Source organism: Suillus fuscotomentosus, assembly GCF_016647785.1.
Source record: "Suillus fuscotomentosus strain FC203 chromosome Unknown F5891scaffold_20, whole genome shotgun sequence".
Lineage (NCBI taxonomy): Eukaryota > Fungi > Basidiomycota > Agaricomycetes > Boletales > Suillaceae > Suillus > Suillus fuscotomentosus.
The window spans coordinates 176,672-204,070 of record NW_024539532.1 but is presented as its reverse complement, the minus strand read 5'-3'; the positions used below and the strand labels follow the sequence as shown (position 1 = coordinate 204,070).

General features: G+C 47.4%; 10 protein-coding genes across 10 annotated transcripts; 8 read left to right on the top strand and 2 right to left on the bottom strand.

Annotated features, from left to right (window-relative positions):
* Positions 1–2,804: 2,804 nt before the first annotated feature.
* On the top strand, positions 2,805–5,008 carry F5891DRAFT_979211 (uncharacterized protein; the record flags this gene model as incomplete). The annotated part of the gene is made up of 12 exons (XM_041376854.1): positions 2,805–2,888; positions 2,942–3,034; positions 3,087–3,110; positions 3,163–3,261; positions 3,312–3,398; positions 3,447–3,729; positions 3,787–3,955; positions 4,259–4,284; positions 4,317–4,435; positions 4,487–4,663; positions 4,712–4,887; positions 4,945–5,008. The coding sequence occupies 12 exons, from the start codon at positions 2,805–2,807 to the stop codon at positions 5,006–5,008; spliced, it is 1,401 nt and encodes a 466-aa protein (XP_041227278.1).
* Positions 5,009–5,461: 453 nt separating this feature from the next.
* Positions 5,462–6,649, top strand: F5891DRAFT_1187159 (uncharacterized protein; the record flags this gene model as incomplete). The annotated part of the gene is made up of 5 exons (XM_041366792.1): positions 5,462–5,569; positions 5,621–5,885; positions 5,938–6,182; positions 6,230–6,503; positions 6,552–6,649. 5 exons carry the CDS (start codon positions 5,462–5,464, stop codon positions 6,647–6,649), a joined length of 990 nt encoding a protein of 329 aa, XP_041227277.1.
* Positions 6,650–10,256: 3,607 nt separating this feature from the next.
* On the top strand, positions 10,257–12,021 carry F5891DRAFT_979209 (uncharacterized protein; the record flags this gene model as incomplete). Its single annotated transcript, XM_041376853.1, has 5 exons — positions 10,257–10,539; positions 10,689–10,780; positions 10,830–11,042; positions 11,769–11,808; positions 11,945–12,021. 5 exons carry the CDS (start codon positions 10,257–10,259, stop codon positions 12,019–12,021), a joined length of 705 nt encoding a protein of 234 aa, XP_041227276.1.
* A 616-nt stretch (positions 12,022–12,637) lies between these two features.
* Positions 12,638–14,232, top strand: F5891DRAFT_228133 (interferon-inducible GTPase-domain-containing protein). Its single transcript, XM_041371008.1, has 2 exons — positions 12,638–12,785; positions 12,840–14,232. Exon 2 carries the CDS (start codon positions 12,874–12,876, stop codon positions 14,161–14,163), a length of 1,290 nt encoding a protein of 429 aa, XP_041227275.1. The 5' UTR covers positions 12,638–12,785; positions 12,840–12,873; the 3' UTR covers positions 14,164–14,232.
* Positions 14,233–14,645: 413 nt separating this feature from the next.
* On the top strand, positions 14,646–15,928 carry F5891DRAFT_1172461 (interferon-inducible GTPase-domain-containing protein; the record flags this gene model as incomplete). Its single annotated transcript, XM_041365590.1, has 1 exon — positions 14,646–15,928. Exon 1 carries the CDS (start codon positions 14,756–14,758, stop codon positions 15,926–15,928), a length of 1,173 nt encoding a protein of 390 aa, XP_041227274.1. The 5' UTR covers positions 14,646–14,755.
* Positions 15,929–15,986: 58 nt separating this feature from the next.
* F5891DRAFT_1172460 (interferon-inducible GTPase-domain-containing protein) lies at positions 15,987–17,843 on the top strand. Its single transcript, XM_041365589.1, has 2 exons — positions 15,987–16,297; positions 16,362–17,843. Exon 2 carries the CDS (start codon positions 16,414–16,416, stop codon positions 17,695–17,697), a length of 1,284 nt encoding a protein of 427 aa, XP_041227273.1. The 5' UTR covers positions 15,987–16,297; positions 16,362–16,413; the 3' UTR covers positions 17,698–17,843.
* A 3-nt stretch (positions 17,844–17,846) lies between these two features.
* Positions 17,847–19,664, bottom strand: F5891DRAFT_1027517 (uncharacterized protein). Its single transcript, XM_041361445.1, has 5 exons — positions 19,539–19,664; positions 19,155–19,480; positions 18,535–19,096; positions 18,307–18,487; positions 17,847–18,249 (listed from the first exon to the last, which is right to left on the bottom strand). Exons 2-5 carry the CDS (start codon positions 19,451–19,453, stop codon positions 17,957–17,959), a joined length of 1,335 nt encoding a protein of 444 aa, XP_041227272.1. The 5' UTR covers positions 19,454–19,480; positions 19,539–19,664; the 3' UTR covers positions 17,847–17,956.
* A 140-nt stretch (positions 19,665–19,804) lies between these two features.
* On the top strand, positions 19,805–23,855 carry F5891DRAFT_1027514 (uncharacterized protein). The gene is made up of 4 exons (XM_041361444.1): positions 19,805–20,089; positions 20,139–21,308; positions 21,360–22,558; positions 22,607–23,855. The coding sequence occupies exons 1-4, from the start codon at positions 19,967–19,969 to the stop codon at positions 23,583–23,585; spliced, it is 3,471 nt and encodes a 1,156-aa protein (XP_041227271.1). The 5' UTR covers positions 19,805–19,966; the 3' UTR covers positions 23,586–23,855.
* Positions 23,856–24,212: 357 nt separating this feature from the next.
* On the bottom strand, positions 24,213–25,828 carry F5891DRAFT_228083 (uncharacterized protein). Its single transcript, XM_041371007.1, has one exon. It carries the CDS (start codon positions 25,629–25,631, stop codon positions 24,294–24,296), a length of 1,338 nt encoding a protein of 445 aa, XP_041227270.1. The 5' UTR covers positions 25,632–25,828; the 3' UTR covers positions 24,213–24,293.
* Positions 25,829–26,225: 397 nt separating this feature from the next.
* F5891DRAFT_1027512 (uncharacterized protein) lies at positions 26,226–27,077 on the top strand (the record flags this gene model as incomplete). The annotated part of the gene is made up of 3 exons (XM_041361443.1): positions 26,226–26,355; positions 26,437–26,515; positions 26,597–27,077. Coding segments are annotated over exons 2-3 (497 nt in total), but the record flags the coding sequence as incomplete, so codon positions are not given.
* Between the last annotated feature and the right edge of the window lie 322 nt (positions 27,078–27,399).

Here is a 27,399-nt window from a genome sequence, read left to right as displayed (position 1 = left end):
GAGCAGTGGAATATCTTACTGGACAGTGAGTTCTTGGAGGTGTATGAGCACGGGATCGTGATCCTCTGTTGCGACGGCATCACACGCAGATTCTACCCCAGGATATTTACTTACTCCGCAGATTATCCTGAAAAGTACGTGAATTTGTCTGTGTCTTACTGTAGATGTGATTCAGATTTCAATAGGGTCCTTATAGCCACGGTCCGCAATCTTGGAGGGTGTCCATGCCCGCGTTGCCTTATACCTAAAGACCGCATTCAAAACATGGGAAAGCCTCAAGATCGGACACAGCGTGAAACTCTTGCACGCAGCAATGATACGCGAAGGACTATGGTTAGTACTGCGCGGTCACTTATTTACGAAAAAAACTACGCGGTCGGGAGCGCTCCAGTTGAGCAAATTCTTAAGTCGCAGTCCTGGGTTCCAACCTCGGTAAGGCTTGAACTTCCATCCCTAACAACGCCTAACCATTCCATAGAATGCGTTTATAGATCGCCTCGGTCCTTTGGGCTTCAACATTTTCTGCGCACTTGTAGTAGATCTCTTGCATGAGTTCGAGATCGGCGTTTGGAAAATGCTTTTTATCCATTTGTTGCGGATTCTTACCGCGCAGAACAAGGATCTTATTCATGAGTTGGACCGGAGGTACGTTGCATGAGCATGCGTTACCCATTCAGCTGACCTCTTTGTCACCAGATACAGGCAAGTTCCTACCTTTGGTCAAGCTACTATCCGGAAGTTTTCAGCCAATTCTTCGGGCATGAAGCGCATGGCAGCTCGAAACTTCGAAGATTTACTTCAGGTATGACCACATTTTCATTGACACTTGATCAGACTTGACGCTATCCTCAGTGCTCCATCCCTGTGTTCGACGGTCTTCTGCCCGAACCGCACAATTCATCCGTCCTGCAGTTGCTATTTACCATGGCTCATTGGCACGGACTCGCCAAACTCCGAATGCACTCTGATTGGACACTAGATATTATGGATCATGTAACTTCAGCAGTAGGCGAACAATTTCGCGACTTCAAAGCAACGGTTTGCTCCGCTTATGTGACGCACGAACTTCGCCAGGAAGTCGAGGCTCGTACCCGACGCAATGCAAAGCAAGCTGCAAAGCAGACAGGCAAGCATAGCTCTAGCATGTTGGAGCAAAGGAATGCGGCAGTAGAGTTACAGACATCATCCAAAAATGCTCAACGCACAAAGACCTTCAACTTCCAGACATACAAGTTTCACGCTTTAGGCGACTATGTGTCTACAATCCGTCGATATGGCACATCCGATTCATACAGCTCCGAACCTGTCAGTCCCATATATATAACTTCATACTTAACTTACTGACTATTGCAGGGTGAACTCGAGCACCGTTCTCCCAAGTCCAGATATCGTCGGATGGATCGCAAGTCGTTTGTAAAACAATTAACCCGGATCGAACGTCGCCAGGCTCGCATTCGTCGTATTGGCGACAAAATAGTTCATCGCCCGCACATCGAAATCGCTGAATTAGCCAGAAGCCCATGTGTCCACCACCATATTGGCGCAACACAAAAATTCCCTGTTCACATAGGAACGTATCTAATCAGCCATGAAGGTGATCCAGCGATCAAGGTAAATGTTATTGGTATGTGCAAACGTCTCCTAACGCCCCCGCAGAATTTTGTCGTGAAGCTCAAGTCTCATCTGTTGAAACGAATTCACGTTTTACCAGGAGCGGGAGAAGAGGATGGTATCGATGCGGTCATCCTCAAGGACGATCGGATGTATCGTCACAACATAGCAAGGTTCAACTACACTACGTACGATGTTCGCAGGGGCCAAGACGTCATCAACCCCAAGACCTCTCACTGCAACGTGATGGTCCTCCGCAATGCCAACGATGTGGGGAATCAAGGGCACAGATTTCTTTATGGTAAAGTATTAGGCATATATCATGTTAACGTTATCTACGTCGGAAGTGGCATGGTAAACTACACCCCACTCCCAATGGAGTTTTTATGGGTTCGCTGGTACGAGCCCACGATGCAGGTCTCTTCCTGGGAGAACTCCACTCTAGATCGTATTAGGTTTCCGCCCATGACTGATGAGTATTCGTTTGACTTCCTTGATCCTTCAGATGTTTTGAGGGGCTGCCATATAATACCATCTTTCGAGAAGGGTAAAAGACATCCGGAAGGATCAGGCATGTCTGGATGTGCAGGAGACAATGATGATTGGCGTGAGTACTTCGTTAATCGGTGAGTCAGGAAAATAATTAGTGCAAATCAATATTGAACTCATGATTTCAGGTTTGTTGATTGCGACATGCTGATGCGATTCCACTTTGGTCTTGGAGTCGGACACGTCTACTCTCACTATCATGGCGCACCGGCTGGCCCTCAGCCAGAAGGGAGCACAAATAGTGTCCCCGAAGATGACGTCGATGTCAATGACTTTGACTATGACTTCGAAACAGAAGAGGAAGATGACAGTACTTTGAGAGTGCAAGTCGTCGGCGAGGGGTTTGGCGACAGCAACGAATCATTATTAGAACAATTTGATCAGATGTACGATAGCGATGTAGATTTAGATTACGAGAATTAGCGGTGAGCTCTTGTACATAATACATTTTAGGTTTTTAAGACTCAACTCGATGGCCTGCGATGGCGCATTTTATTCTATGCACATCAGCACGATGCAGAGTGTCACATGAATTTACATGTAATAACGGGATGGCATTGCGATGGCACTCGCATAATTTCTCACATATGGGCGTTTATTCATAAAAGACCATCTTTGCGGTGTTGACTCTTACCTAGATAGCAATGGTTTTCCTCTATGATGCAGACAACAGTGCGCCATTCTTTGACTCCATTCTCTTTCGAGAAGATGCATTTTTTACTTTTTCAGTAAGTCATGTCATGCTGTTCACTTCACCGCCTGCGAGACTAATTCTTTACAGTTTGTCCTCCGAAATTGCCCTGAGGCGACAGCTGTGTTACCCTTCGTGGGGTATGTTCCTGTAGGGTCGCTGATGACACTCTATCCTCTCTACGTATGTATCTGCATACCTAGAAAATCTTCGTGATGTCTCATTGTCGCTGCAGTCTACACAAGCAGGTGTTGCGATCGTAAGTTTTCTTTCTTTTGCAGGGGTGCTATATACGCTGACCGCCGCTCTAGTTGGGATCACTAGCTATATTGTCTGCTTATTTGCAAACTCCGTTGGTACACTGCGCGGTCTATGAGCAAAGGTCAGACATGGAGGTGCCCATATATGCGGTAAGTTGAATCTCAATAGTGTTACGTCTTCCCACTGATCAGTCACGCAGCTGGAACCTCAGTCTCGTACATTCAATCTTCCCTACGTAGGCCAAAAGATAGGTCACGACGGCAACCATTACAACTTATTCACTTGTGTAAGTATATTTTGCAATTTTATTCTATCTCGCCTGACAATACCATAGGACAGTGACGGCACTGCTGTCCATCTCGCACTCCATCCTGCAGGCTATGAGCCTATTCCCCATGCTGTGGGATTCCCTGCTCTCAACTTCACATCTTTCCCGCCGGCGTTGGATCTCACGTTTGGTCTAACACAACCTTTCATCCCACTGAACATGGCTATGGTCGACCCTCGTTCCATTTTGGAATCGTGTGTGCGATCTCCCACTGTTAATCGTTTGCGTTACGACCCTATTCTCGTCGCATCTCGCGCGCATAGTTCCACCGCCGACTCTTCAGAGTCTGGTTTGGTCGGACCCAGCTCAATCTTTGGGTAATCCATCCTGGAGACTTCATATATAGGCTCTTCCACATATCCGGCACGCGGAGGCGACACCGATGCTAACATATCCAAGAATCTCACAGGCTCAACTGGTACCAAGCGCAGAACTACGCAGAAAACAGACAAACCCACACTATCCTATATCATGACTCGCTACCCCAACTGGAGAAAGGCCCTTGCCTACCTTAGGTGCATGCTACGAGTTGCCGTGTGCCGCGGAGGTCACCCCAGTCTGTTCTTACTCGTAACGGCTGATTATGCTACTGAGCGAAAGGCGCTGATTATTTCCCTCTGGCCCGAAACTCTGGTTCGGTGTGAGTTGCAGCCGCAGGATTTGGAAAAGGGTGAGCAGCTCGATCCCTCTGACTGTTTATAAGCATACTGATCTCGTAGCAGTTACTATGGCAGACGATAATGTTATGTCTGACATGGACATCCTAGCTCTCGTTCGTGTTATCTTTTTTCTTCCCTATCTATCTCATACTGGAACAGGGCGATGCTTGGTTCAGTCTTTGGATGTAAGACAACAAGCGTCACGCGTCCACCTCAGTCATGACCAATCGTGCCGGCTTTGACCTGAAACATCTCTTCGGGATTACGCTACATGATAAGATCCTGTCCATCGTATCGAAGCTGATGCCCCCACAGTCAAATTGCCTTCCGTTCACCGTAAGTATTCTGAATTGGCTTTGGTACTCAGACTCTTATCTTCTCACATAGGTCAATGGTTTAGTGAAGTTCCTCCGCCATCAGGTCTCGAAAGAGTCGGTTTACCATGTAGTTTTCCGGCAGAACACCACACCAGGTTATCGTATCTGTCTCGCTGATCTGGATCCCACAGCCTTTAGGGAGGCAGCACACCCGCCTGTGGCCACGTTGGCCTTAGTCGTAACTACTGTCAGTTGCCTCATTAAACATACTGTTTTCATTCACTCATTTCATTAGTGTTACGACGTCTTTCTGGACACCTTTGATGAAGAATTCAAAGACACTCATGTGTTTATGTCTCCAAGCGAGATGCATAAACACGTATGCGAGACGCTTCCTATGCTATTCGAGCAATCTGACGACCCAGATTATACGTCATTCATGGCCGCTATGAGCGCGTTATGTACCATCAAGTGAGTTTACATTTGTGCGGTGTCTACACTCCGAACTGATCAGAATGCAATGTGTAGGAAGGGCGATGTCCAACGGGTTAGCCGGCCTAAGCGCCCAACAAAACGAAAAGCGGTTGCTTAAATTTACGTTTCCGTCCATATCATTTACAAAGAGAGCTTTTTGAAATGTACAGTGTGTTCCGCTTCGAGTCCTTCGTGTATTATTGGAGCTAAGATACGATGTGATCCATTACATGAGTTTCTATATAAGTAAACAATAATACCCACACTGATATCTACGCTCGCTTAGAGGCTTTCGGAAGGATCCAAAACACACGGGTCTTTTTCTAGTTTCATCAATGGCGCACCTAAACCTGCAATATAATTTTGTGTAAGCGAGAAACTAGACTTCAAAACGTGTGTGAATTAAGTCATTCATTATCGTCATTATATTAACTAACGTTTTTATAGTTTGATGGCCATCATGCGCCATAACTGGGCCATTACTCCCAATTCAAACGTATAGGTTAGCATCAGCATTTCACCATCGTGTGAACACCCCCGACCTCATTCTTCTCTGCCCACCATTTTCAACATGTCAAATATTATTCTTTCTACATGCGACACACCTTTGGACCTCAAGTTGCTTGGACACAATGAGAACGACCTGGTATACTGGCTCCAGACGAAGGGGCATGAAACCGTCAGTACCCCTATATATATTTATATCGTTCCCTCATAACTTCATATCCAGCTTCCAGAATCTCTCTTTACCGCAGCTTCCGTGCTTTTTGGATTGGTCGATCCTCTTGATATTAAGACTCTCATTGAAGTGAGCCTCAAGGAGGATGCGACGCAGACAGGCCTCCACCATGAAGAGGAAAGTTGCTTGGAATACCTCAAGCGAGGAGGGCGTTTGTTGATGGAGGAGCGAATGGATCGGGCTCAGATAGAAGTATCATTGTTCAGTAGCGCTATTGCGAACTTATGTGAAGAGTTAAACGCTAGATGTCACCCAAGTAAGCCATGTTGTTCGAAGTATCTTGTCCGACCCTTAAAATTTATTTCTAGCTCCATGTCATACTGATCCAAAGAAGGTGGCCACGCCCAAAGCTGTTGGATCTGTGGGAGCACGCCAATCGTCCATCTCAGTCAGTTGTTTCCAACCTACAAAGGCCGTTCAAGACAAATGCCATGCATGGCTTCGCACGTCGTCGCAATCTCAAGATATCACGCGAGATTCCAATGCTGGCCGAATACTTCATGATTTCCCCTCAACTTTACAATGCCCCTGTCTTCACGACCATGTCCTAAGGGTGAGTGCTATTCATATTATGAAGGTTAGTGTTCTTATAATGTACAGCCCGACGATCAATTCATCCCCCTCCCTCATGTGATGAAAACTTGGGTCGATAACTTCACATATGGTGCATACATGAGCGCATCATTAGCAGAATCTAACGAACCCCTACGCCTCGACCACAGCAACAGTTTCACAACAAAGGAGTTCAAATCAGTGGGTATGCTCAAGTCTGATTTCCACATTCTGGACTTGAAGAAGCAACGCGCCCAGTCCGAAGTTGACATGTTGTCTGAAGCCATTGCACGTATCACCGAGTTCCATCACAATGATGACGGTGAGCATGTAGCTTTTTCGAGTTTTCTCTTACTTAAGTGATATGCAGGCACCACTGAGACGGATGAATCAGATTCATCCGATGATTGGTCCGATGATTGGATGTCAACCTCGTATACATCTTCCCCTTCCTTGTCACTCTCTTGACCCTCTTGCAGATGTACCACCTAGGTCCGAGTTCACCACCTATAGTTCCACAGTTATATTATTACACAAGTCAGTTGTACGATGGACTTCGTTTATGTTATTCATCTTCCCATTATTATGATCACCAATTTATATCTGTTTGTATGCGCTTGCTCACCCACCCTACGTCCGTGTCTAAATGTGGGCCAAACACATTTTTGTACTGAGGTAAGGTTTCATGGTTACTTCCATTCAAATTTGAACTTCGTGCTCGATTAAAATCTCAATCTGAGCAACTGACTTGGGTCCAGGATGTCTGGTCTGCTTGCATTTCATCGGACTTTTGGTAATATCTTTTAACTATGATTTTTATCTCGAATCAATTACTAACTTCACACTAACCCCTATGTGACAGTGTTTGTCTTCGCCACCTGCATATCATGTTGTCCCATTTCAAATACATATCAATATTATATCTCCGTGTGGTCAAACATTATTTCATACATGTGCGACAGCATGATAATATTTAAAAGCTGAACATGTAATGATGTATTTCGAGGCCAGCTAAATATAAGAGTTGGAAGGTTCTATTATCATACTGCTGTCACCCTACAATATGTATATCAAAATTATACATCCCTTGGATAATCATATCTTCTGTTGTATGTGTCGCAGTGTGATAATATTGTCCAATTTTACAGCTGAATGTCTTTCAATGCCAGCCAAATATAAGAGTTGGAAGGTTCCATTATCATGCTGCTGTCACCCTACAATATGTATATCAAAATTATACATCTCTTGGATAATCATATCTTCTGTTGTATATGTGTCACAGTGTGATAATATTGTCCAATTTGCAGCTGAATGTCTTTCAATGCCAGCCAATTATAAGAGTTGGAAGGTTCCATTATCATGCTGCTGTCACCCTACAATACACATATCAGAATTTTATCTCCCTCGTAAGATCATGTCTGATTTCATATTTGTGTGACGCCATGATAATATTGTCCAATTTTGCAGCTGAATGTCTTTCAATGCCAACCAATTATAAGAGTTGGAAGGTTCCATTATCATGCTGCTGTCACCCTACAATACACATATCAGAATTTTATCTCCCTCGTAAGATCATGTCTGATTTCATATTTGTGTGACGCCATGATAATATTGTCCAATTTTGCAGCTGAATGTCTTTCAATGCCAGCCAATTATAAGAGTTGGAAGGTTCCATTATCATACTGCTGTCACCCTACAATACACATATCAGAATTTTATCTCCCTCATAAGATCATGTCTGATTTCATATTTGTGTGACGCCATGATAATATTGTCCAATTTTGCAGCTGAATGTCTTTCAATGCCAACCAATTATAAGAGTTGGAAGGTTCCATTATCATACTGCTGTCACCCTACAATACACATATCAGAATTTTATCTCCCTCATAAGATCATATCTGATTTCATATTTGTGTGACGCCATGATAATATTGTCCAATTTTGCAGCTGAATGTCTTTCAATGCCAGCCAATTATAAGAGTTGGAAGGTTCCATTATCATACTGCTGTCACCCTACAATACACATATCAGAATTTTATCTCCCTCATAAGATCATATCTGATTTCATATTTGTGTGACATCATGATAAGAATATTCAAATGTAAAACTAGATGTATAATAATGAGTTTTGTTTGTCATATATATCTGGTCATAACAGTTTCGGGTCAATTTCCTGATGTGGTACAGACATGTAGGCTTGTTTTGGTTGGGCATCGCAACATGCACTCAACAGCTTCAATTGTCAGTCTATATGTAGTGTCAAACACATTTTGGACTTATGTAGTTTGGAAGTTCATGCACAGGGTGACAGTCCAAGTCTGCCTCACATTTCCCAAGCAGGCTTTAAACACATTTTGGACTTACGTAGTTCGGAAGCTGCCTCAAGTGCAAGCTGTGCAGCAACTACCTCACGGAAAACTTGGAGGTGCACCACTCAGAATTCTCCGGAAGCTTCATCTGGTGTCATGATTCTCTATCTATACCTTTTCTGGCCAGACTTAGAACTCTCAAGAGCTCAGAATTCTCCGGAAGCCTTGTATGACATCATGATTCTCTATCTATACCTTTTATCAAGAGCCTTGTCCGGTATGTACCTCACTTAAGCTTCATGTAGGGATACTCTCAACTTACATTTAGCAGGTCAAGTAACTCCAAGGAGGCTTTAGATGGACAACATCAAACACATCTTATGTAAGTGAGGCCATGGAGAGTTTGAAAGATTACATTGTGTCATTAATGGAGGGTATGGAGTTAGAAGAGCCTGCAATCTGGAGTGTGCATGAGTCTCGTCCTGTGTGGGACCCCATGTGGGAGGCTGCTCTGAACCAGATCTCCACCGCTGTCTATCTTACAGCTTACTGCTGCTACATGGATTGGCACCACCGCAAATATGAAAAGCGCAAGTTATCAGTCGCTCAGGCTGGTACTGGTACTACACTCTCGTCTGATCAAACAACTTGTTACAGTCACTACGTGAGCCCCCAGCTACCCGACCAGCCCTCTGCCACCTCGCACGGCAACGACACGATAACCGGGCCTTTTGACCTTGATGACAAATAGAAGAGAAGCCCGGAAGATGCCGGCTTAGATAAGCGGTCTAGACTGCTATGACGAACATATGATGACATAGGTCTAGAAAACCTATTTATGATATCAAGATAGAAGGCAAGCCTCGTGTTGCCTCATGTACTGATAGAAGGACAACCACATGTCCTTATCAAGATAGAAGCCTGCCTCATGCATGGTATCTCTGACTCGATAGATAAGCAGATTAGAACCCAGCTTCAAGCTGAGCTTAGATATGATAGAGTAGCCTTATATAAGGTCGACGATTAAAGTAGATGTTCCTTACTTTAATCCTACTAGGTTTTGCCTTGAAACCTTTGTCTTGCTAAAAGCTACCTGCTTGACATCAGATCCGTACCTTCAGAAGGACTTGAAGCCCCTTCTGCCTGTAACTGCTATCATTGCTCGCCTCCACGAGCATACGCAACTCTTACTTATCTGTAAGAGCCGACCTTCGGACTCTCAGCACGTGGTATCACTGTCGTGATCGTCGCTGTTAGATCATCCTAGTTCGCACACGACTCATCGTCGTAACACAACTGGTCTTTCGTCCAACCCCATTACTTCATCCTCAACCGATCAGCCGCACACACCCTCCTCTGGATTATCAATTGATGCTGAACCTGAACACTCAGCAAAGAAAGCAAAGGTTGATGACAGGAAGGTTCCCAAGTCAAAGTCAAGGAAGTCCAAGAAGGTGAGGGAAGGGTGAATGACCTTTAGACTTGAGCTGGAAGGACAAGTGTCCATACACATGCATATTTTAGCGCTTGCATTGTTGTTGTGTTCAGACTGAGCCATGCTGCCCATACTAATTTAATACAACTACCATTCATGCAGTTTACTTTCATTACTACATATTTGTTCCATGATCCATCGTGTATCTGTGTACTTGTACTACTAGTAGGTTCTGCCACCTGTATATCTACAAATGTCATGCTTGAAGTGAGTTGATCACATCCGTGACACATGACTTGGTACTACTAGTAGTACTAGCCTCTATGTAGACATGACTTCAACCAAACTTGTACAAGTATCAGCGATGAACAGTCTCAAACCTACACCATCTGAATCTCTCGAGCTCAAGGACATCCCACCAAGTCTCTCACAGCCCTCATTACACTCGGACATCCAATCAAATACAAATCATGGAGAAAAATTGGTGTACTATGCATTACCGAACTTGGCTGCCAGTGGGAAGTCAACTTGCTACCATTCTGGGGTCTCCAGCACACCTCGAGCATTCATGAACAGTACTACCACCACTTCCAATATCAACCCTTCCACCATTTGTAATACTCCTTCCTTATCCATATCTCACAATGTTATGTCTAGGGCTAGGCCAGGCATTTTAACTCTAGGATAATTGGAACTCCTAGGGCTATCAGTGCTTTGCAAACACACTGGTCCCATGTGTTATTGCGCCACTTAACAATGCCAGGCATCACGAATCATAGATTTTCCACGAACACTGTCCTGCTGGCATCAGAAAAAGTTTCGACAACAGAGTCAGACTGTGAAGACATAAATGATGTATGTCCTTGCACTTCCAATATATTTTCTAAATAATAGTATTCCTTAGGAAGATACTAACTCTAGTGACAACGGTCATGATGAGGAATTCAAAGCCCAACTTGTGTTGAACGCAACGCGAGCACAGCGAGATGTTCGCCTTGCGGAGAAGAAACTCGCAGATTGTATTCTCAAGGAGAACACTGCACTTGGGGTACTCTATCAGTTCAAAGCTACAGAAGCTGAGAGAAAGTTAGAGGACGCTGACATGGACATTGGCTATGTATGCCATTCCCTTTGAAAAAGCGGTATCACGCTATATGAGGACTCTAAGCCTCCGAAACGCTGTCGTACTTCTGCTAGCAGTCAGCATAGTAGTCAACCGGACGTGATCTTAATACCAGGTATTACCAGTAAGCACTTGTATTTGCTCAATTGCTTCAAACTCATGTGTTTTAAGATTCTGTGAGCGTGACATCGGAATCTGAGCTGCCATGGTGGGACTTGTGCTAGTAGAAAATTCACTGAGTGGACTCATCATGACAGGTGCCAGCACTATTCAATCTTTTTATAGTATAGTACTACTACTTGTGTCTATGCGCCATACCAATGTTATCCTGCCTGAGCGCATGTTCTACTTTCCATGGTATTCGAATTTAAATACTACTAGTAGTACCAGAATTAGCAAACAGATTCTACTGAGTAGTAAGGAAGAAAATAGCACAATGCCTTGCTGTATGATGTATCTCACTGTGTAGCACTATGTCAAACAATGTTACACTACCTATCTGTACTGTTATGTTGCTAAGACTACACGAGCCTGTATGCGGCTATGACCCTGACATCACACAGGGCTACCTAGTGCTATGGGTGCCTGCAGGGCTGTAAGGCGCTGTGACATACTGTAAGCAAGCATGTATGTCACTGTGCTAAATTTGGGGTTTTGCTGATGTGTGTATGTAATTAAATGTATTTGAAATCTTGCTTTGATCCCATTCGAGGTGTACAGTGTCCCGGTCTTGTGACTGCCTTATTTGGGTCATGTCACGGTGAGTAACGGAGCGCGCACGTCCAGCTTTCCATAAAGGACTGATTCAGAGATCCACCGGCCGGGTAATGGTGACTTCCAGACCCGACGAGTTCATTCAAGTTCATTCGTTTACATAACCAAACTCCCTTCTTCAGACGGTAACTCCATACGCCCTAACAACGAGGAGGATTGCGGGCTTAAGGTGTATGGACAGTGTGGTCCAGACGATTGAGTATAATGGTTGCAGTGACGGTCCTTTAAACCTTCCTCTTGATATATTCAGATGAAGAGCCCCACTCAATTCCATTTTATCTTCTAGCGAGTGAGTGTATCGATCTACGCTGAGTGCTCGCAGAGTTGAGTTTTTGGAATGATGGAGCTTGAATGTGTTAGATGAAACCTAACCTCAGCGGCGGTGTTCTAACTGTAATACACCCTCCTGCAGCGCCTCCTATCAGGATCATCGACGATTCATTGTGGCCATCTAAGGTGCATTATACCTCCTCTGCGACAGTCGCAAACCTCATCGATATCTGGTTATCCTTCAAGGAACACCCATCAGTCACAAACCTGATTAAAATCTACTCGCTCTCGGCAGTATTTCGCCCACTTATCACAATGTCATACGTTAAAAATTGCCACATATCGTGGGCCCTTATATCTTAATCGTGAGGTACACGTACATTCGTCGTTCAATCAGATCGGATCTAGTAACTCACTCTCAACTTCCATGCACAGAACTTCTTCCATTCCATTCCACGACTTCATTGCCTCCAAGTCACACTTCGTGCAATCCTCCGGATGTGAGACAACCCATAGCCCTGCGTAATTTATGATCAGCGCTTGGCCGCATTCAGTCGTCTGCATGCGGGACAACATAAAACGCCTCAAGGCAAACATTATATGTTTAAGACTCGGATCGGCTCTTCATCCCTACAGGACTTACTTTGAACAGCGCTGTTAGCCAATTTTTCATTCCAAAGCATACACGTACTAGTAAGTTTTGCCAGCTCAAGAGATGGGAGCATCATTCGACGTCACCATTAACAGGGCCACGCATTTCTATAGTTGAGCAAACACAGGGATGGGATGTTCCAAGCGGCCAAAAGGGCCCAATCCAGTAGACGAGGAGATCAAAAAGCGCCGGGATGCAGAGTCAGCTGCTGAGCAAGCCCGAAAGGATGTTAAGGCTGCCGAAAAACGGATTGCTGAGCTCAACAACCTGAATGAAAAACAACAGGAAAAGACTAAGGCGGCTGAGCGGGCCACTGAGAAAGCTAGGGCGGCTGAACAGGCTCGGGGCCGTGAGGCGAGGGAGGCGATGGCCGACGCCAAACGTGCTTCAGATGAGGCTTGCTCGCGGGCGGAAGCTGCCGCTCGTACCGCCAACGAGGAATCAAGAAAGTTAGCAGCGCAGGCAATGGAGGAGCTTAGGCGAACTACCGCTATACAAGAGCAAGCCAGACGAGACGCCCAGGCTGCCCAGGAGCAGGTCAAGAAACTACAGGAGGCTGCTGATGAGGAGAAGAGGAAGGCGACTGCCGCCCAGGAGGCGGCCAACGCGTCGAAGAAAGCGGCAGACGCGGCCAATGCTGCCAAGGCGGAGGCTGAACGCAAGTTGAAAGAAGGCATTCAACCTGTGGTGACTCCCACACCTGAAGAAGTTAGCGCCGCCAAGCGGAGAGTACAATATCGCGAGGACCTTTTCCACATCGCAATAGCCGGGATAGCAGGAGGAGGGAAATCATCTCTCATCAATGCCTTCCGCGGTTTGCGTAATAAGGACATTGGAGCTGCTGCCACTGGCGTCACCGAGACAACGCTAGTCATGGCTAGATACCCTCACCCCAATGCAGAATACCCTCTTGTCTTGTACGATTTCCCGGGCGCTGGCACGCTCAAAATCCCAGACTGGCAGTACTTCAACGACCAAGGACTTTATGTCTTCGACAGCATCATCGTCCTGTTCGACAATCGCTTCACCATGACCGACATCGCCATCCTCACCAACTGCAGGCGTTTCAAGATCCCCACGTATATCGTGCGCTCTAAAGCAGATCAGCACATCCGCAACATTATGGAAGATATGGGGTATGATAGCGATGGTGATAGCAGCCAGGTCAACAGGCTTTACCAGGCTGCACGGCAGCAGTTCATTCAGCAGACGCGCCAGAGCGTGAAAGACAACCTGCGGGATGCCAATATACCTGAGCAAAGGGTTTACATCGTTTCGCACAAAATGATGCTCGATGTCGCGTTGAACACAACGATATTCGATGTTCTGGCGAGAAGGCAGCCGAAGACCATCGACGAGATTGAGTTGTTGAGCGACTTGATCCGAGAAGCCCAGATCAGGCGAGGACGCCGTGACTGAGGCGCGACTATTACGAATGAATAGTCGGTGGTGATACAGTTCTTCTTCCTTCGGACTCTTACTGATACTTCTCCGTTTTTGACATGATCATACCGTTCGTGACCGAGCTCGATTCCAGACTTGCAGATTTGGTTCTTTCTATGTTTCTTCCTCTGTGCTGATGTTGTTACTTCTCCTCATGTTGTTACTGCTTGCGAGCGACTGACTTCCATCCGACTGAACACTGAGAATTACAAAGGATTTGCAATTGAGATTTCTAGTAGAAACCTAGATCTACCGGACGAAAGGTACCGGATTCTGATGCAACGCGATCCAGTGCCTCCGACATCGTGAGATAAATCTGTGAACGTTATGACCTCGTGCAGATCAAGGGTATTAGTGATGCGGCGTCGAGCATCCATTCTGGGATAGGGGTTGGTTGGAAATGCCCCTCTTCGTTGTGACCTGGCGTGAATCCACAGCACCCATGCTGATTCAACACCATTAGATTCAAATTTCGAAGCACAGCATATACATTTCAGTAAGCTTCCTCAGCTCGAGAGATAGAAGCCATCGTACGACATAACAATTAACAGGATTCTATCAATCAAGAATGGGAGCGACTCCATCCCTCATCGAAAGAGAAGCACGTCTACACGCAGAAGCCGTAGCTGAGCAGGCTCGGAAGGATGTAGAACTTGCGCAGGCTGCGTTAATAAAGATCATCCAGGCAAACCAAAAATCACAGCAAAAAGCTGCGGAGGCCCAGCTCGCCGCACAGGCGCAGGTATACAAGGAGATGGTAGCGACGTTGCAGGCCGAGCGGGCTTCTAGGGAAGCCGTGCAGGTACAAACTCACAAGGAAATGATAGCGGTGGTCCAGGCGGAATGTGCTGCTATTCAAAAACGAGCGAACATGGACATTCAGTCTGCTCAGGAGCAGGTCGAGAAATCACAAGAGAGGGATGCAACTGCTGACCAGGAGGCGACCGACGCATTGGCGGAAGAGCGAGTAAAGATGGCTAATGCTGCCAAGGAGGAGGCTGAACGCAGTTTGAAAGAAGGCATTCAACCTGTGGTGACTCCTACACCTGAAGAAATCAGCGCCGCCAGGCGGAGAGCACGATATCACGAGCACCTTTTCCACATCGCGGTAACCGGGGTGGCAGGAGGAGGGAAATCATCTCTCATCAATGCCTTCCGTGGTTTGCGTAATAAGGACACCGGATCTGCTGCTACTGGTGTCACCGAGACAATGCTGGTCACGGCCAGATACGCCAGCCCCAACATGGAACAAGCATATGCTTGGTACGACATCCCGGGCGCAGACACACTCAAAATCCCAGACTGGCAGTATTTCACTGCCCAAGAACTTTATGCCTTTGATGGCATCATCGTGCTATTCGACAATCACTTCACCATGACCGACATCGCCATCCTCGCGAACTGCAGGCGTTTCGAAATCTCCACGTATATCGTGCGCTCCAAGGCAGATCAGCACATCCGTAACATCATGAACGATATGGGGTATGAGAGTGAGGACCGGAAGAAGACGCTTTACCAGGCTGCACAGGAGCAGTTCATTCAACAGACGCGCCAGAGCGTGAAAGACAACCTGGAAAGTGCCCATATACCTGATCAGAGGGTTTACATCGTCTCGAATAAAACGATGCTCGATGTCGTAAAGGAAAAGCAGCCGGAGAACATCATCCACGAGGTTGAGTTGTTGAACGATTTGGAATGGTCAAGGACTGGCCCGGGTGAAGAATATGTTGCAGTCTGTTGAGGGGAGTAACAGATTTCCAAATTTGTCTAGTTCATTAGAATTCATTTTATTTGAACTTGGAATCCGCTACATTCTTCTATGCACAGACGCGCCTTACACGCCGGACTACCGTGTTCGCGGTAGTTGATAGGAGACGCTGTGTGCTTCGAAAGAAGTTACTCTCATGATCGTCGTCAGACGTTTTCAAGTAATATGACAAGGCCTGTGCACTAGGGTTCGTATTCTGTTCAATCACTTCATCGCCACTGTTACCCTTGTCGGACCCTCGAGGCTGCTGTACGTATGTGATATTTAAGTCAGCCGAGACATCCCCAGACACCCCATCTCAAACGGCATTCTCATAGAGACCTACATTGTCAATCAATTCAGGTCAGTAATCGGCTCCGACTCTATTTAACTTTGTCACAATCCATGTTTGTTAACGTCCTGTTAGTGCCACAGACCAACCAACGAAATCTTCATCTACAACCCTCATAGTTCTAATCATGGGCGGGGGACACTCACGCCACGAGCCAGACTGGGGAGCAATCCGTGCACAACAAGAAGCTGAGGCTCGCGCTCGCGCCGCAGCTGAGGCTGCTCGTCAAGAAGCAGAACGTGCCGCCCAGGCAGCCCGTACAGAGGCCGAACGGCTCAAGCGCCAGGCAGAACAAGCACGAAGGCGCTTTGAGGCAGAACAAGCAGAGGCAGCTAGAAGAGCGCAAGCTGCTCGTGAAGAGGCCGAACGACAGCGCCGCGAGAGAGAGCAAGCCGAGCAGGCAGCACGTGCTGCTCGCGAGGCCGCAGAAGCATGGGCTCGCGAAGAAAGACAGCGTGCAGAACGAATGGCGCGAGAGGCTGAAGAAGAGAGGTGCAGACAACGAGCTGCCCAGGAAGCTGCTAGGCAAGCTGCCATTGCTGCACAGCAAGAACATGAGCGGCAACAGAGAGCCAGGGAAGAGGAAAACAGGAGACTCCAGGCCGAGAGGGAAGCAGCTGAGCGCGCCGCACAAAGAGCTGCTGAAGAAGCCAGGCAAGCTCAAGCTGCGAGAGAGGAAGCCGAGAGACAATTGCAAGATGGCACCCGACCTGTGGTCACGCCCACCCCCGAAGAATATTCTGCTTTCAGAGCCAAGATGCAGCATACCGAGGGTTTCTTCCATGTTGCTGTCAGCGGGATTGCCGGTAGCGGCAAGTCGTCGCTGGTAAACGGGTTCCGGGGCAAGCATAATATGGATCTTGATGCTGCCGCGGTCGGCGTGAACGAGACCACTCTCGTGGTGGCCAGATACCCAGACCCAAACCCATCCAGCCGCTTCGTCTGGTACGATGTTCCCGGAGCGGGTACCTTGAAAGTCCCCGATTGGAAATACTTCAATGATCAGGGGCTCTTCGTCTTCGACTGTATCATCGTCGTGGTCAACAACCGTTTCACTGCCACTGACGTCGCTATCCTTTCCAACGCTAGGCGCTTTGGCATTCCCGCTTTCATTGTCCGCTCTAAAGCGGATCAGCACATCAGGAACCTCATGAAAGATATAGGCTACAATAGTGACGATGAAGGCGGAAACAAGGCTAGTTACTTTGCGCGGGCGCGTGACCAATACGTGGCAGAAAGTATCCATAGCATCAGGACTAACCTCCAAGAGGCGAACATACCTGATCAACCAGTATATCTCGTGTCGAACGTTGCTCTACAAGCAACTGTTACCGGCAAGACACCGAAGAAGATGCTGGATGAGGTCAATCTGCTCACAGATTTGGCGAGCACGGCTCAGCGACACGTATAGGTGTTATGATACGATTTAGACTCGGTTTGGATCTACAGATGTTTTCTACTTTCTGTCGTATGAATCCGTAATATACATGCTCTCAGTCTTTGTGTATTTCAGTCGTGGCAGTATAAGATGTCACGATCGCGCTGTTGTTATGTTGTCATCAAACGCATAAATATTCGTAGTATACGGCAAACAGGACCCTCAACAACGACACGATCTCTTCAACTACACAATACGGGACTCAGTTGCCCGTCACCTATATCCCTCGATCTCATTCCTCGATCTCGACGTCGTTCTCATCCGAATCACTTGAATAAACCTCTGATTCGTCCTCCTCTGTCTGGTGGTAAAGGCCAATTGATTCCATGGCTGACGGTGACCTAAAATTGAGTAGTCCAAGGGTGTCAACTTTCCCCATGGAATCGCAGAACAGCTGTAAAGACCCCATGACATCGATGGGAAACTGGTCCGTGGAGGCAGCCTCAAAGAACCACCGAATTGCAGCTTTGTGGTGCAAGTCTGGCATCCATACATTGTCCTCAATACGATGCCATGCGGTTCCAGCTATGCTCATTTAGTTGATTGCTATCATCAACATACTTGAGCGTTAGGTGTACGCACATGGAAAGGCACAAATGCGGAGGGTCGGGCATTTGTTGCCCCACATTTGAACCATCGTGAAGTCGCATCTGTAATCGGACACAAATGTAAAGCCCGATAGTTCTCGATTGCGTGCGACTTCGATGCGGAATTGACTGAGGGAGCTGAAAAAAGGAAGTGCTAATTCGCATGCTTCGAGAAACTGCACCCATAAACGTCGTGAGCTTTTGAAGCGCAATGACAACTTACAGCTACATTGGCAGGGTCGTGCAGGCCAGGTGCCATTCTAGTGAATGTGAAGCTTTTGATCTTTGGTAGTAAAGTCGCGACATGCATTAAAACTTCAGCATTCCAGTGAGGACGGCACAAATGAAGCTCAGTGAGCGTTGTGGAATATCGAGAAAGGTGCCTGATGAACTGTGGGATCTCTTCGTTGTCGTCCTCAATTTCTGGAGACAAAACAGAACGTAGGGGAGCATCCGGAGAAATTATAAACAGCAGAGATTGGGGAAGGCAGACGGAATTCAGCGAGGAAAGGGATATTCCGCTGAATTCTGACAATGTAATAGATCTAATATCGCTCGGAGATATATGGAGCTCCTGAAGCTGTGGGTGCCTCCTGACGAACGAAGCAAGAGTATGGGGTTCCATTGTAGTGGCAAAGGAATGAAGGTTTGTGAATGCGCAAGCATCAAATGACAGAGATGCTCCGCAGTAAGGAAACATTAACCGGATATTTTCCACATTTATCGCACAGGCCAATGCACGAGACAGCAGTTTGTAAAAGGCGGACAGATAGAGATAAAAGGGTCTGTTGAATTGAACGAGCGTGGTTACACGTATGCGGGTTACAAGAGGCAAACGCTTACCCTCCTGTGAGACTTAGGCGAGAAAATGCTAAACCTGGCCACAGGAGAACTTTACGAACGGAGATAGCAGCAATTTTGTTTGAAATGAGGGCCTTGCAAATTTTTATCGTGTCACCGTTGCCCGCCAGGGCTAGAGACCGATAGAGCCATCGTGTCGCACGAGGTTGGAAACGGTTTGAGACGGTGCATAGGGAGAATAGAGCCCCCTTTGGTAAGAGATGGGTTATTTCATCCAAAAGCTCATCTGGGAGGTCAGTGATGGTGGGCATAATCCTGTATCCAGAAGGTGGAATTGTCATTGTTAAATGCACGCGTGTTGTTTGTTTCTGTTGATTTCTAAAGCCTTTGGCAAACCATTCGAAATTTGGTTGGATCATACATTACCTTCTTTCAAAGGGATATCTGCAATGTTAATTGACCTGCATATGATATTCTGATCATCGGTGTAAATGGATATGGACGAGTAAATTGTTTGGCAATTGTAACGTGGTACTTGACTCTGGCCTCGTGAGTCGTTAACTGAATGGTCTTAAAATCAAAAGTCACGTGGTAACGCGTTATTGACAAATATGTATTGTTTGTAGTTATGGGTCCAACATTATTTGGCTCACGTTCGATTTGTGACTCGGAGTTGTTCAGACATTTAAACATTTCTTGCTTCAAGACAGACGCCTTTTTTTCAGTAGCGGCTTCCTGTTACGAAGGCTTTAAGCCGTTTACGCATTCACGCATCCAACGCTCTCTCATAAAGTCAAATCCAAGATCCATTAACAAGCATTTATCAACGCTCAACGATCATCTCAACGTTCACCATGATTCCTTTTATTCCAACTCTTATTCTGGCTTTCGTCTCGTTTATATCATCAGCTTTCGTGATTTTTCGTATAGTAATTCCAATTCTTCCGCCTCATCCTTTAAGCAGACGTGTCGCTCCCGTGTGTATTCAATTTTCCCATGAGCCTCTAATAGCTAATCTTTTTTTAGTCCGAGTTTGGACTGCCTGACTATAATTTTCGTTCTCTTTCTTCAGCCGACAAGAGTCACCTGTGGTTGGCTTCTCTTGATGTCCTGGCTCTGTGCGTCTTCATTTGGCAGGCATTTAGTGAATATTATGGTGGCCCTGCGGCATATGGCGAGGCCGGTGACGCTGCATCCTCAGCAAGGTTGTGGTTTGCCTTGACAATCAGGCAAACCTGTCTTTTTGTCGTATCCGCACTCACGTTGATCAACATTCGTATGGGGCGGTCAGTGTCTTTCGGATCCAGACACTGGATGTTGTGGGCACCCACCCTGCTCCTGGGGCTCGCGTCCACTATACTCTCTGGCTTTTTTGCGGCGGGAGATATTACAAGTCTTTTCGTTGGACTCTTGGCATATTCCACTACTGTTGCCGTCCTGAGCAGTGCATCATTTGGCAGTCTCGTATACACTCTCGTGGTGATCCGACGCAATCTCGCTGCACTGAACGATCCTACAGACAGCTGGCCACCTACCAAAGAAGTCGAGGATAAACCCCGCCCCTCGTTTGCGACTGAGGATGTTGACGTCCTCAGGGAAGGTAGCTCCTGGCTCACCTCTGATGCCGGCAGTACGCATCAGGACTCAGTGTCCAACTGGTCTTTCTCAACTCACCAAGCGCACCCCCGTCCTGGTTCCTTGGGCGCCGACTGTGCTGTGACATCCAAAACCTCCCTTGCGCCTAAATCGTCTTACTGGTTCGATCCGCCCACACCTGTGACCGGTGATGCATTAATTCCACCAGTCCCATCATTGCCTTCATCATACCCTTCATCGCCTGCTGATGCCCTAAGCTCCGATCCCGATCCTTTCCGTCGTGATGCTCCGGGTCGGCCACGTCTCGACTCACAGAGCTCATGGCTGACTTCGCCGTCTGGGTCTCAAATCTCACTGTCTGCATGGTCCTATCCCACTAGCCATCAAGGCGGCGTCAGTGCCGTGGATCTTAATGCTGAGCTTCTTCCCCAATGCAATCGGCCTCCGACCCCTGCTCTGTCAAGTGCTCGAGTTCTTGGAGGATATGGATACCAGGGTGACTCAGAAAGGGGTATTGCTTCTCTGGCGTATAACGGTAATGATGTTGATATCTCAATTTATCGGTACGCCTGCTGGATGATGACAATTTGGGTACCTTTAGTAAGTCCTCCTTGTTTCACGATACAACTGGCTCTAATAGCTGGTCACCAGGCGCTCTCCATGCCATATATTTTATCTTTCGTCGGAAAAGGTTTCGTATCTTCTGCCACGCCTCTTCTTCTTGCCCTCTCGGTCACGCTGTCTTCGCCTCTCCTTGCCATGAACATCATTATGCGCTCGCCCATCCCCATCCCGACCGGTCTTTTCGAGGTTCATGGAGAACCTCCTTCTATCTGCATGCGGGCGCCATCTCCGGCTGTCACTCTCACCGACTGCAACCGCGAGTGCAAGCGGTCTGGGTCAGTTACAGTTGTCGAAGGGAGACGCTCTGGAGATGTCTGGCTCTCACAAGGGGATGCCGTGGAGGGGAAAGGCAAACTTAGCAGGGCACTTGGTCTTATGACCCCTGTTCCGCGCCTAGCTGTACTGCCCCCCGAAGACGAAAAGGAAGATGGAGAGATGACGCCCCCTCTGCCAATGCAGACTGAGTCTGAATCATTCAATACTTCTGTGTTCCCTAATACCTCTTGTTCTGCGGAGTTCGGGAGAATTAGGAAGCAATCAGTTCAGTCGAGGATTTCAGGCGATGAATTCGCCTCGAGAATAATGGTTGCCCAGAGGCATTATTCTGCGCTCGCAACTACGGTGATTGTCACTGCATCACCGGAGAAGAAAAGTGGCGATTTACTCACTGTAACCACTGATGTTGGCGTAGAGAAGAAGCCGGTCCTTTCTAGTTCTTCGCACCTCCGCTCTCGCTCTGTTTCCTCGGTCATCGGTCAGGCGATCAGTACAGACTATAGCCCTAGCCCTAGCCCCAGCCGACCTCCGTCTCAACCTCTTCCTCCCACACCTCCTAATGTTCGTCTTGCCAAGCAACAATCAACGCGCACTCTCATCCACCGGAAGTCGTATTCGTCTGGTTATAGCTTCGGTGCAACTGTCAACGACGATGTCAACGAGATCGATGTGCTCACCGCTGGTGTTCTGCCGCTTCTGGTACCTGGCTTAAAGGTTGGAAATGATATGAAGCTCAAGGATTTCGAGTTCGAGTTCGACCCCCCTGTCAGCAGCACTGTGACAAAGAAGAAGCGCCTGCCAGCTTCCTGCACTCAGAAGGATGATGGTGACTTCGGTGTGCTCGCCAACAGAGAGTGGGAAAGTACCGCGCTGCACTCGACAACCGCCAATGACAAGGTCAGGCTCAACAAGGCATCTGCTCACAAGAGACATCAGTTCAGTCTTCCTAGGTAAGCTAGCCCCCGACTCCCACGTTTGTTCTGATGTTGGTTGTGCAGTCTTGGTCTTCGCAAGGACACAGTTAGTAATTTGAAATCCGAGATTGGGCGCACGCTTGCTACAAGGATTGGGGGATATGCTACTGTAAACGATGGAAGGTGCAACACGGCCTGGGGGGACGACTCGGAACCGGCCTCCAACCATCTCGCAGATCCCCCCGTGAATGTTGATAAGCAGCCTGTTCAGAATGGTGCTTCTCTCTGTCGCACGGCGTCTACTCGCACTCGTGGTCTTCGTGCCGAAGTCCCTCACAACATGGAAAGTGCACGTACCTCCGTCGCTACCCTCGACACTGCAACAATATTTCCTCCGTCATCCGCTGCGTCCACGGTCACCCTCTTTGACCCTATGACCGAATTCGATCCTGCTGCGCAAAGCACGCCACTGCACGAAAAAGAATATCATTTTGCACGAAAACATCAAGCTGCCGCTACACCTCGCTCTCAACCGACTTCACAACGCTCAAGCATTGTATATATTAGATCATCCGAGAAACACACTCAAGCATCATCAGAGCCAGAGGCTCAACCGCCCACCGAACGAAATAACACCAATGACATGTCATCTCTTACAGTCGCACAGTGGTCCACCCGGGTGGTGAAACCACTTATACTCCCGTCCAGCAAGCAGCGCAAGGACGCCACAGAGCCCGCAACGAAGTCGGGCTCGAATTCTCTTCGTACTCTTTCCCTTCTTAAAGATCGTGTTTCAAACCATGACAGTACTGGCGACGCCCGTAACGGGTTCGCAGGTACACGACCGCTCGTTCTTGGAAAGAAGAAGTCAAAGACAGTGAAAGAGCACGATGAGAATGTTGCTCCCAGCGCTAGTTCTGTGAACAAGCATCTGAAGCCACTCAAGCTTAGTCGGACAGAGTCGAGCAAGGTTCGCGGCATACTTCGCAAGGACGAAACGCTCCCTATCGTGTTGGTTCGCCCACCGTCTAACCAGATGGAGTCGATTTACGAGGTTCGGTGAACACTGACTTATAGTTTTTACGCTTTCCCCTCCAATCATGCTGTTTGCTTTGTTTTTTTTTGCTTCCTTGAGCGTCTGCTCTTAATTTTTTTTTCGTTTTCGTGCTTTCATGTTCCTTTTACATTTTCCGCAGTGCGTTTGGTTTCGCTATCACGTTTCACATAGAAATTTAATTGTCACGAAGTTAACTAATGTCCAAATTATTGCATGTATCGTCGACGCCGTATACAGTACAGCTTTATGCCTTACCCTTCCAATCTTATATGTTGATCCTTTTCGTGTCGGTCACAATCAGGCTTATGTGGTGGCGTAACATTGTGATATGAGTCGCTAGCACCTGTCATCAGTAAGTACATCAATCGACGATTGAAATACTAGGTGCATAAGCTAATCGATCACGGAGATGAACCATTCGGCGAAAGATTTGCTTTTCATTCATGTAGATCTACCACTGACATCTCATAGACCTGTCCTTTTCATCCGTGTGTGGTCGGGTATTCATCCTTCCCTTATGCCAAAGGTCGCCGTCGTACGTTTTGCACCTTGAAGAACAACAAGTCAACACTACGCTCTACCTCTACTACTACTGTGAGGATGCAACTGCGTGAACTAGGACGTATATGTAGAACCGTTTCGCGAAATTAAAATTACATAGTTCGTCATATCGGATAGGCGACAAAGAAATAGCGTATTGTAGTGGTATTAGGACTATTGGGTCTTTGTCAACGATTGTCGAAGGCCGCGGGTCTGTATATACCCGTCGTACGCATCCTTCGCATCCTGGAGAAGAGTCGCCAAAAGTGTCTGTTCGTTGCTGTTGAGCCCTGACAGATTAACATTTCCGGGTTGAAAGATACTCGTGTCGTCCTCTTCTTTCTCGACCTGAGCCACCACTTGCTCCCTCCACTTCTGCCATACTGGCGTCTCATTAGGCAAAAACTCCAACAGAATCTTCATCGGCTCAATATCCTTGAGAGGCCTTGGTAAGTTTTCGCAAAGAACGAAGCATGTGAATGCAGCCATGCTGGTCCGCGTGCCAGCGTTGAAACCGACTATGGCTGAGTTGTGAAGTTTGATGGTCTCGCAAAAGAGTTTTCGTTGTAGTTTTTCATTATCTAGGGATGCGAGGAAGGAGTTGTACGCCCAGGATGCGACCACCGATGTCAGGAACATGATTTGACCGATCAGCAATCCCTGGGGGATGAGGAGGAGCTGTAGCAGAAATTGGACCTCAAGGAGTAGCGAGCACAGCCCGATAGCTGTATACTCTGGTGCTCCTTTCAGCTTGAGCGAAAATTTCCCCTTCGTGATTGCATTCACGTCCTTTTCCTTTCCCTTCAGGATGATGACGCCATTCTGCATCAAGAGGATCCCATCTCCTGGAGGGGAGCCCTCAGCTGGGTTCTTGACAGTTTCGATATCAAGGACTCCGGAGCCGATGATGAAACACGTGACACCACTAGAAATAATCCCGAGGAGGATCATCGCAAAGCAGTACCAGTCTGCGAATAAGGCGGAAAAGATGCATGTACTGATGCTGACCAGGATAGGGAAGCTGGCGAAGACGGCGTGGTGGTAGCTCATGGTCTGTACAAGAAGGTTGTGATATGCGATTTCAGGGACAGTGACGATAGAGATGCGTGAATTCGTAGTGGTTCGTGTGGCAGGAAGAGGAAGTGGCGTTGCATCATCTGTCCCCTGCGTTAGGAGATGTGCAAAGTGTCCTGTCTGTTGCATGACAGTTCCTGAGCGTGACGCCACGTATTTCGGGCCAGTCTTCACGTCTAACTTGAACGCAATAGCTGGATCGTGGTTGGAGCCAGGAAAAAGACCGCTCCAAAATCTTGACTTGGATATCCTGCCGAACTCCTTGGCTATAGTGTAGCTGCCGGGGGAGTTGTACCAGCCAAGCCATCTACGTCCCCTATACAGGTGCACAGTAGCCATGGCGGTGATAGCTTCCTCGCCGCCGAAGAAACCAGCAACACCGGAAGCATCGAGACTGAATTTTTGAGAATCAGCAATTGGCCCAAGCAATGGAGGCATTTAAGACGAGTCAGAAGTTTCGAGTTCGTCATCGGGTTGCCCGTCACTATATACCTAGACCTGCGGCCCGCTCTATCGCATGTTCTGGAACTAGGAGGGCAAAAATAGCCCTTTCTGAGAGCTTGTGGTGAGCGCTCTGAACCCTGATCACATCCGAGTGGTGCGGGAGATCCCCTCGTGGTGGCAGTGCCACACTGTGGGAAGTAAAAACACTGAAAATAAATGTAAAAAGCACTACATGACAAATATCAATGACGCAGACACTGAAAAAGGCAGCAGTTATTTTCAGTGTTCACGTGACCATCATGTCAATCAGTACTAAATACACTGACTAATCAAACCAAGCTTTTCAGTGTCGGTACTTTCAGTGGTGAAAACGCTGATTTGTTTTCTCAGCGTCTAAAGTACTGGTGATGTTCTCCATGACCGTAGGCCTCTACACATGGTCTCCATCCTCGTAAAGGAGTTTAAGTTTTCTGGTATTGTGCATGGTTTGGGACGTGCCTTTGAATGGGAACTCTTTTGCTGCCGGTCATGCAGGAATATGAAAAGGGAAAATCACCCTATGCACATTTGAGGCATGCCACTGCCAATTTGGGCAAACACATTTGTCACGTGATAGATACAAACAACACGTCAACAAAGGACTTCTTCGCAATCGTCCTTGGATTGGTCGCCTCTCCGTCCACTATACCAAAAACAAGGCCATTGAGAAGTTCAATAGGTGAGTTGAGCATGCTCTCGCAGCTAAGCACTATATACTCAGGCTATACTCTGTTTCTCCCCAACACTCCATCTTGAACAGTGCCTCTAGGAGTAAGCGCTACCTAATGAGCAATTTGTGTTATGGGACTCCCAGGGCCTCTCTCAAAAGGAGGGAACTGGTGCGTAATGATCGTTCATTCTTATTTTAAGGTGGACAAGTTAAAATTTGATGCATATACTCACTATAACTGCGCATATAGCCACTCAAAGGCCCACACCAGCACCATGCGCAAACGCCCAACGCACGCCAGCAAGTGCTGACGTGGAGCGAACACTTGCGGATGACACCAGGACGCCGAAGACACGAAAAGGACGAGAGGCGGCACTCATTCTTGCTCATCGCACTCTCATTCTCACTCGCACGCAGCGCTTGTAGACTCGGCTCTGGATGGGGAGTCACAGTGAGTGAGTCTGTCAATCCTCTCTCGAGCTCAAGCCATGCTGATCCAAGCTGTTCCCCGCCATTTGCAGTGAGTGAGTCTGTTGGTTTTCCTTCGAGCTCAAGCCACGCTGATCCAAGTTGCTGCCTGCCATTCGCAGTGAATGAGTGTGTCAATCCTCCTTTGACTGGAGCCATGCTTATCAAAGTCGTTGTCTGCCGTTCACAGGGTGTCGATCCTCTATCAAGTGTGAGCCATGCTGATTGATGTCGTTGCCCACTGTTCACAGTGTCTTAGTGAGTCCTTTTTTACCATCGTTTTTTTTTCACTCTTGTTTGTATTCCGACAGTTTCGGCGACATTCTCGCACGTTTGCGTTCATTTTATGCGAGCTCAAGACGACGCTGATATACTTCAAAAAGGCAACCGTCCTCCTTGCTACAAGTGGTGTTTTCGTCAGTACGAGCTTCATCACCTGCTCCATATTGTCTACTCTTTATATCTCTCACCCCCCAGCTTGTCCCAGAACTCATTCTCCGGCAACTCCACTGTAGGCTCAAGCTCAGCTGCGCTCAACAAGGGCAAGTGCGTAACATTGTGCGGTGCTCTCATCCGAGTCATCCC

Excerpts from the sequence above, each read along its gene's own strand:
- F5891DRAFT_228133 (XM_041371008.1), top strand. The coding sequence starts at position 12,874 with ATGGGATGTTCCAAGCGGCCAAAAGGGCCCAATCCAGTAGACGAGGAG.
- F5891DRAFT_1172460 (XM_041365589.1), top strand. The coding sequence starts at position 16,414 with ATGGGCGGGGGACACTCACGCCACGAGCCAGACTGGGGAGCAATCCGT.
- F5891DRAFT_1027517 (XM_041361445.1), bottom strand. The coding sequence starts at position 19,453 with ATGACAATTCCACCTTCTGGATACAGGATTATGCCCACCATCACTGAC. Across the intron at positions 18,488-18,534 it reads ACGACCCTGCCAATGTAGCT|TTTCTCGAAGCATGCGAATT; the intron begins GTAAGTTGTCAT and ends TTATGGGTGCAG. Across the intron at positions 18,250-18,306 it reads CCGCATTTGTGCCTTTCCAT|CTGGAACCGCATGGCATCGT; the intron begins GTGCGTACACCT and ends AAATGAGCATAG.
- F5891DRAFT_1027514 (XM_041361444.1), top strand. The coding sequence starts at position 19,967 with ATGATTCCTTTTATTCCAACTCTTATTCTGGCTTTCGTCTCGTTTATA. Across the intron at positions 20,090-20,138 it reads TAAGCAGACGTGTCGCTCCC|TCCGAGTTTGGACTGCCTGA; the intron begins GTGTGTATTCAA and ends ATCTTTTTTTAG. Across the intron at positions 21,309-21,359 it reads TGACAATTTGGGTACCTTTA|GCGCTCTCCATGCCATATAT; the intron begins GTAAGTCCTCCT and ends GCTGGTCACCAG.
- F5891DRAFT_228083 (XM_041371007.1), bottom strand. The coding sequence starts at position 25,631 with ATGCCTCCATTGCTTGGGCCAATTGCTGATTCTCAAAAATTCAGTCTC.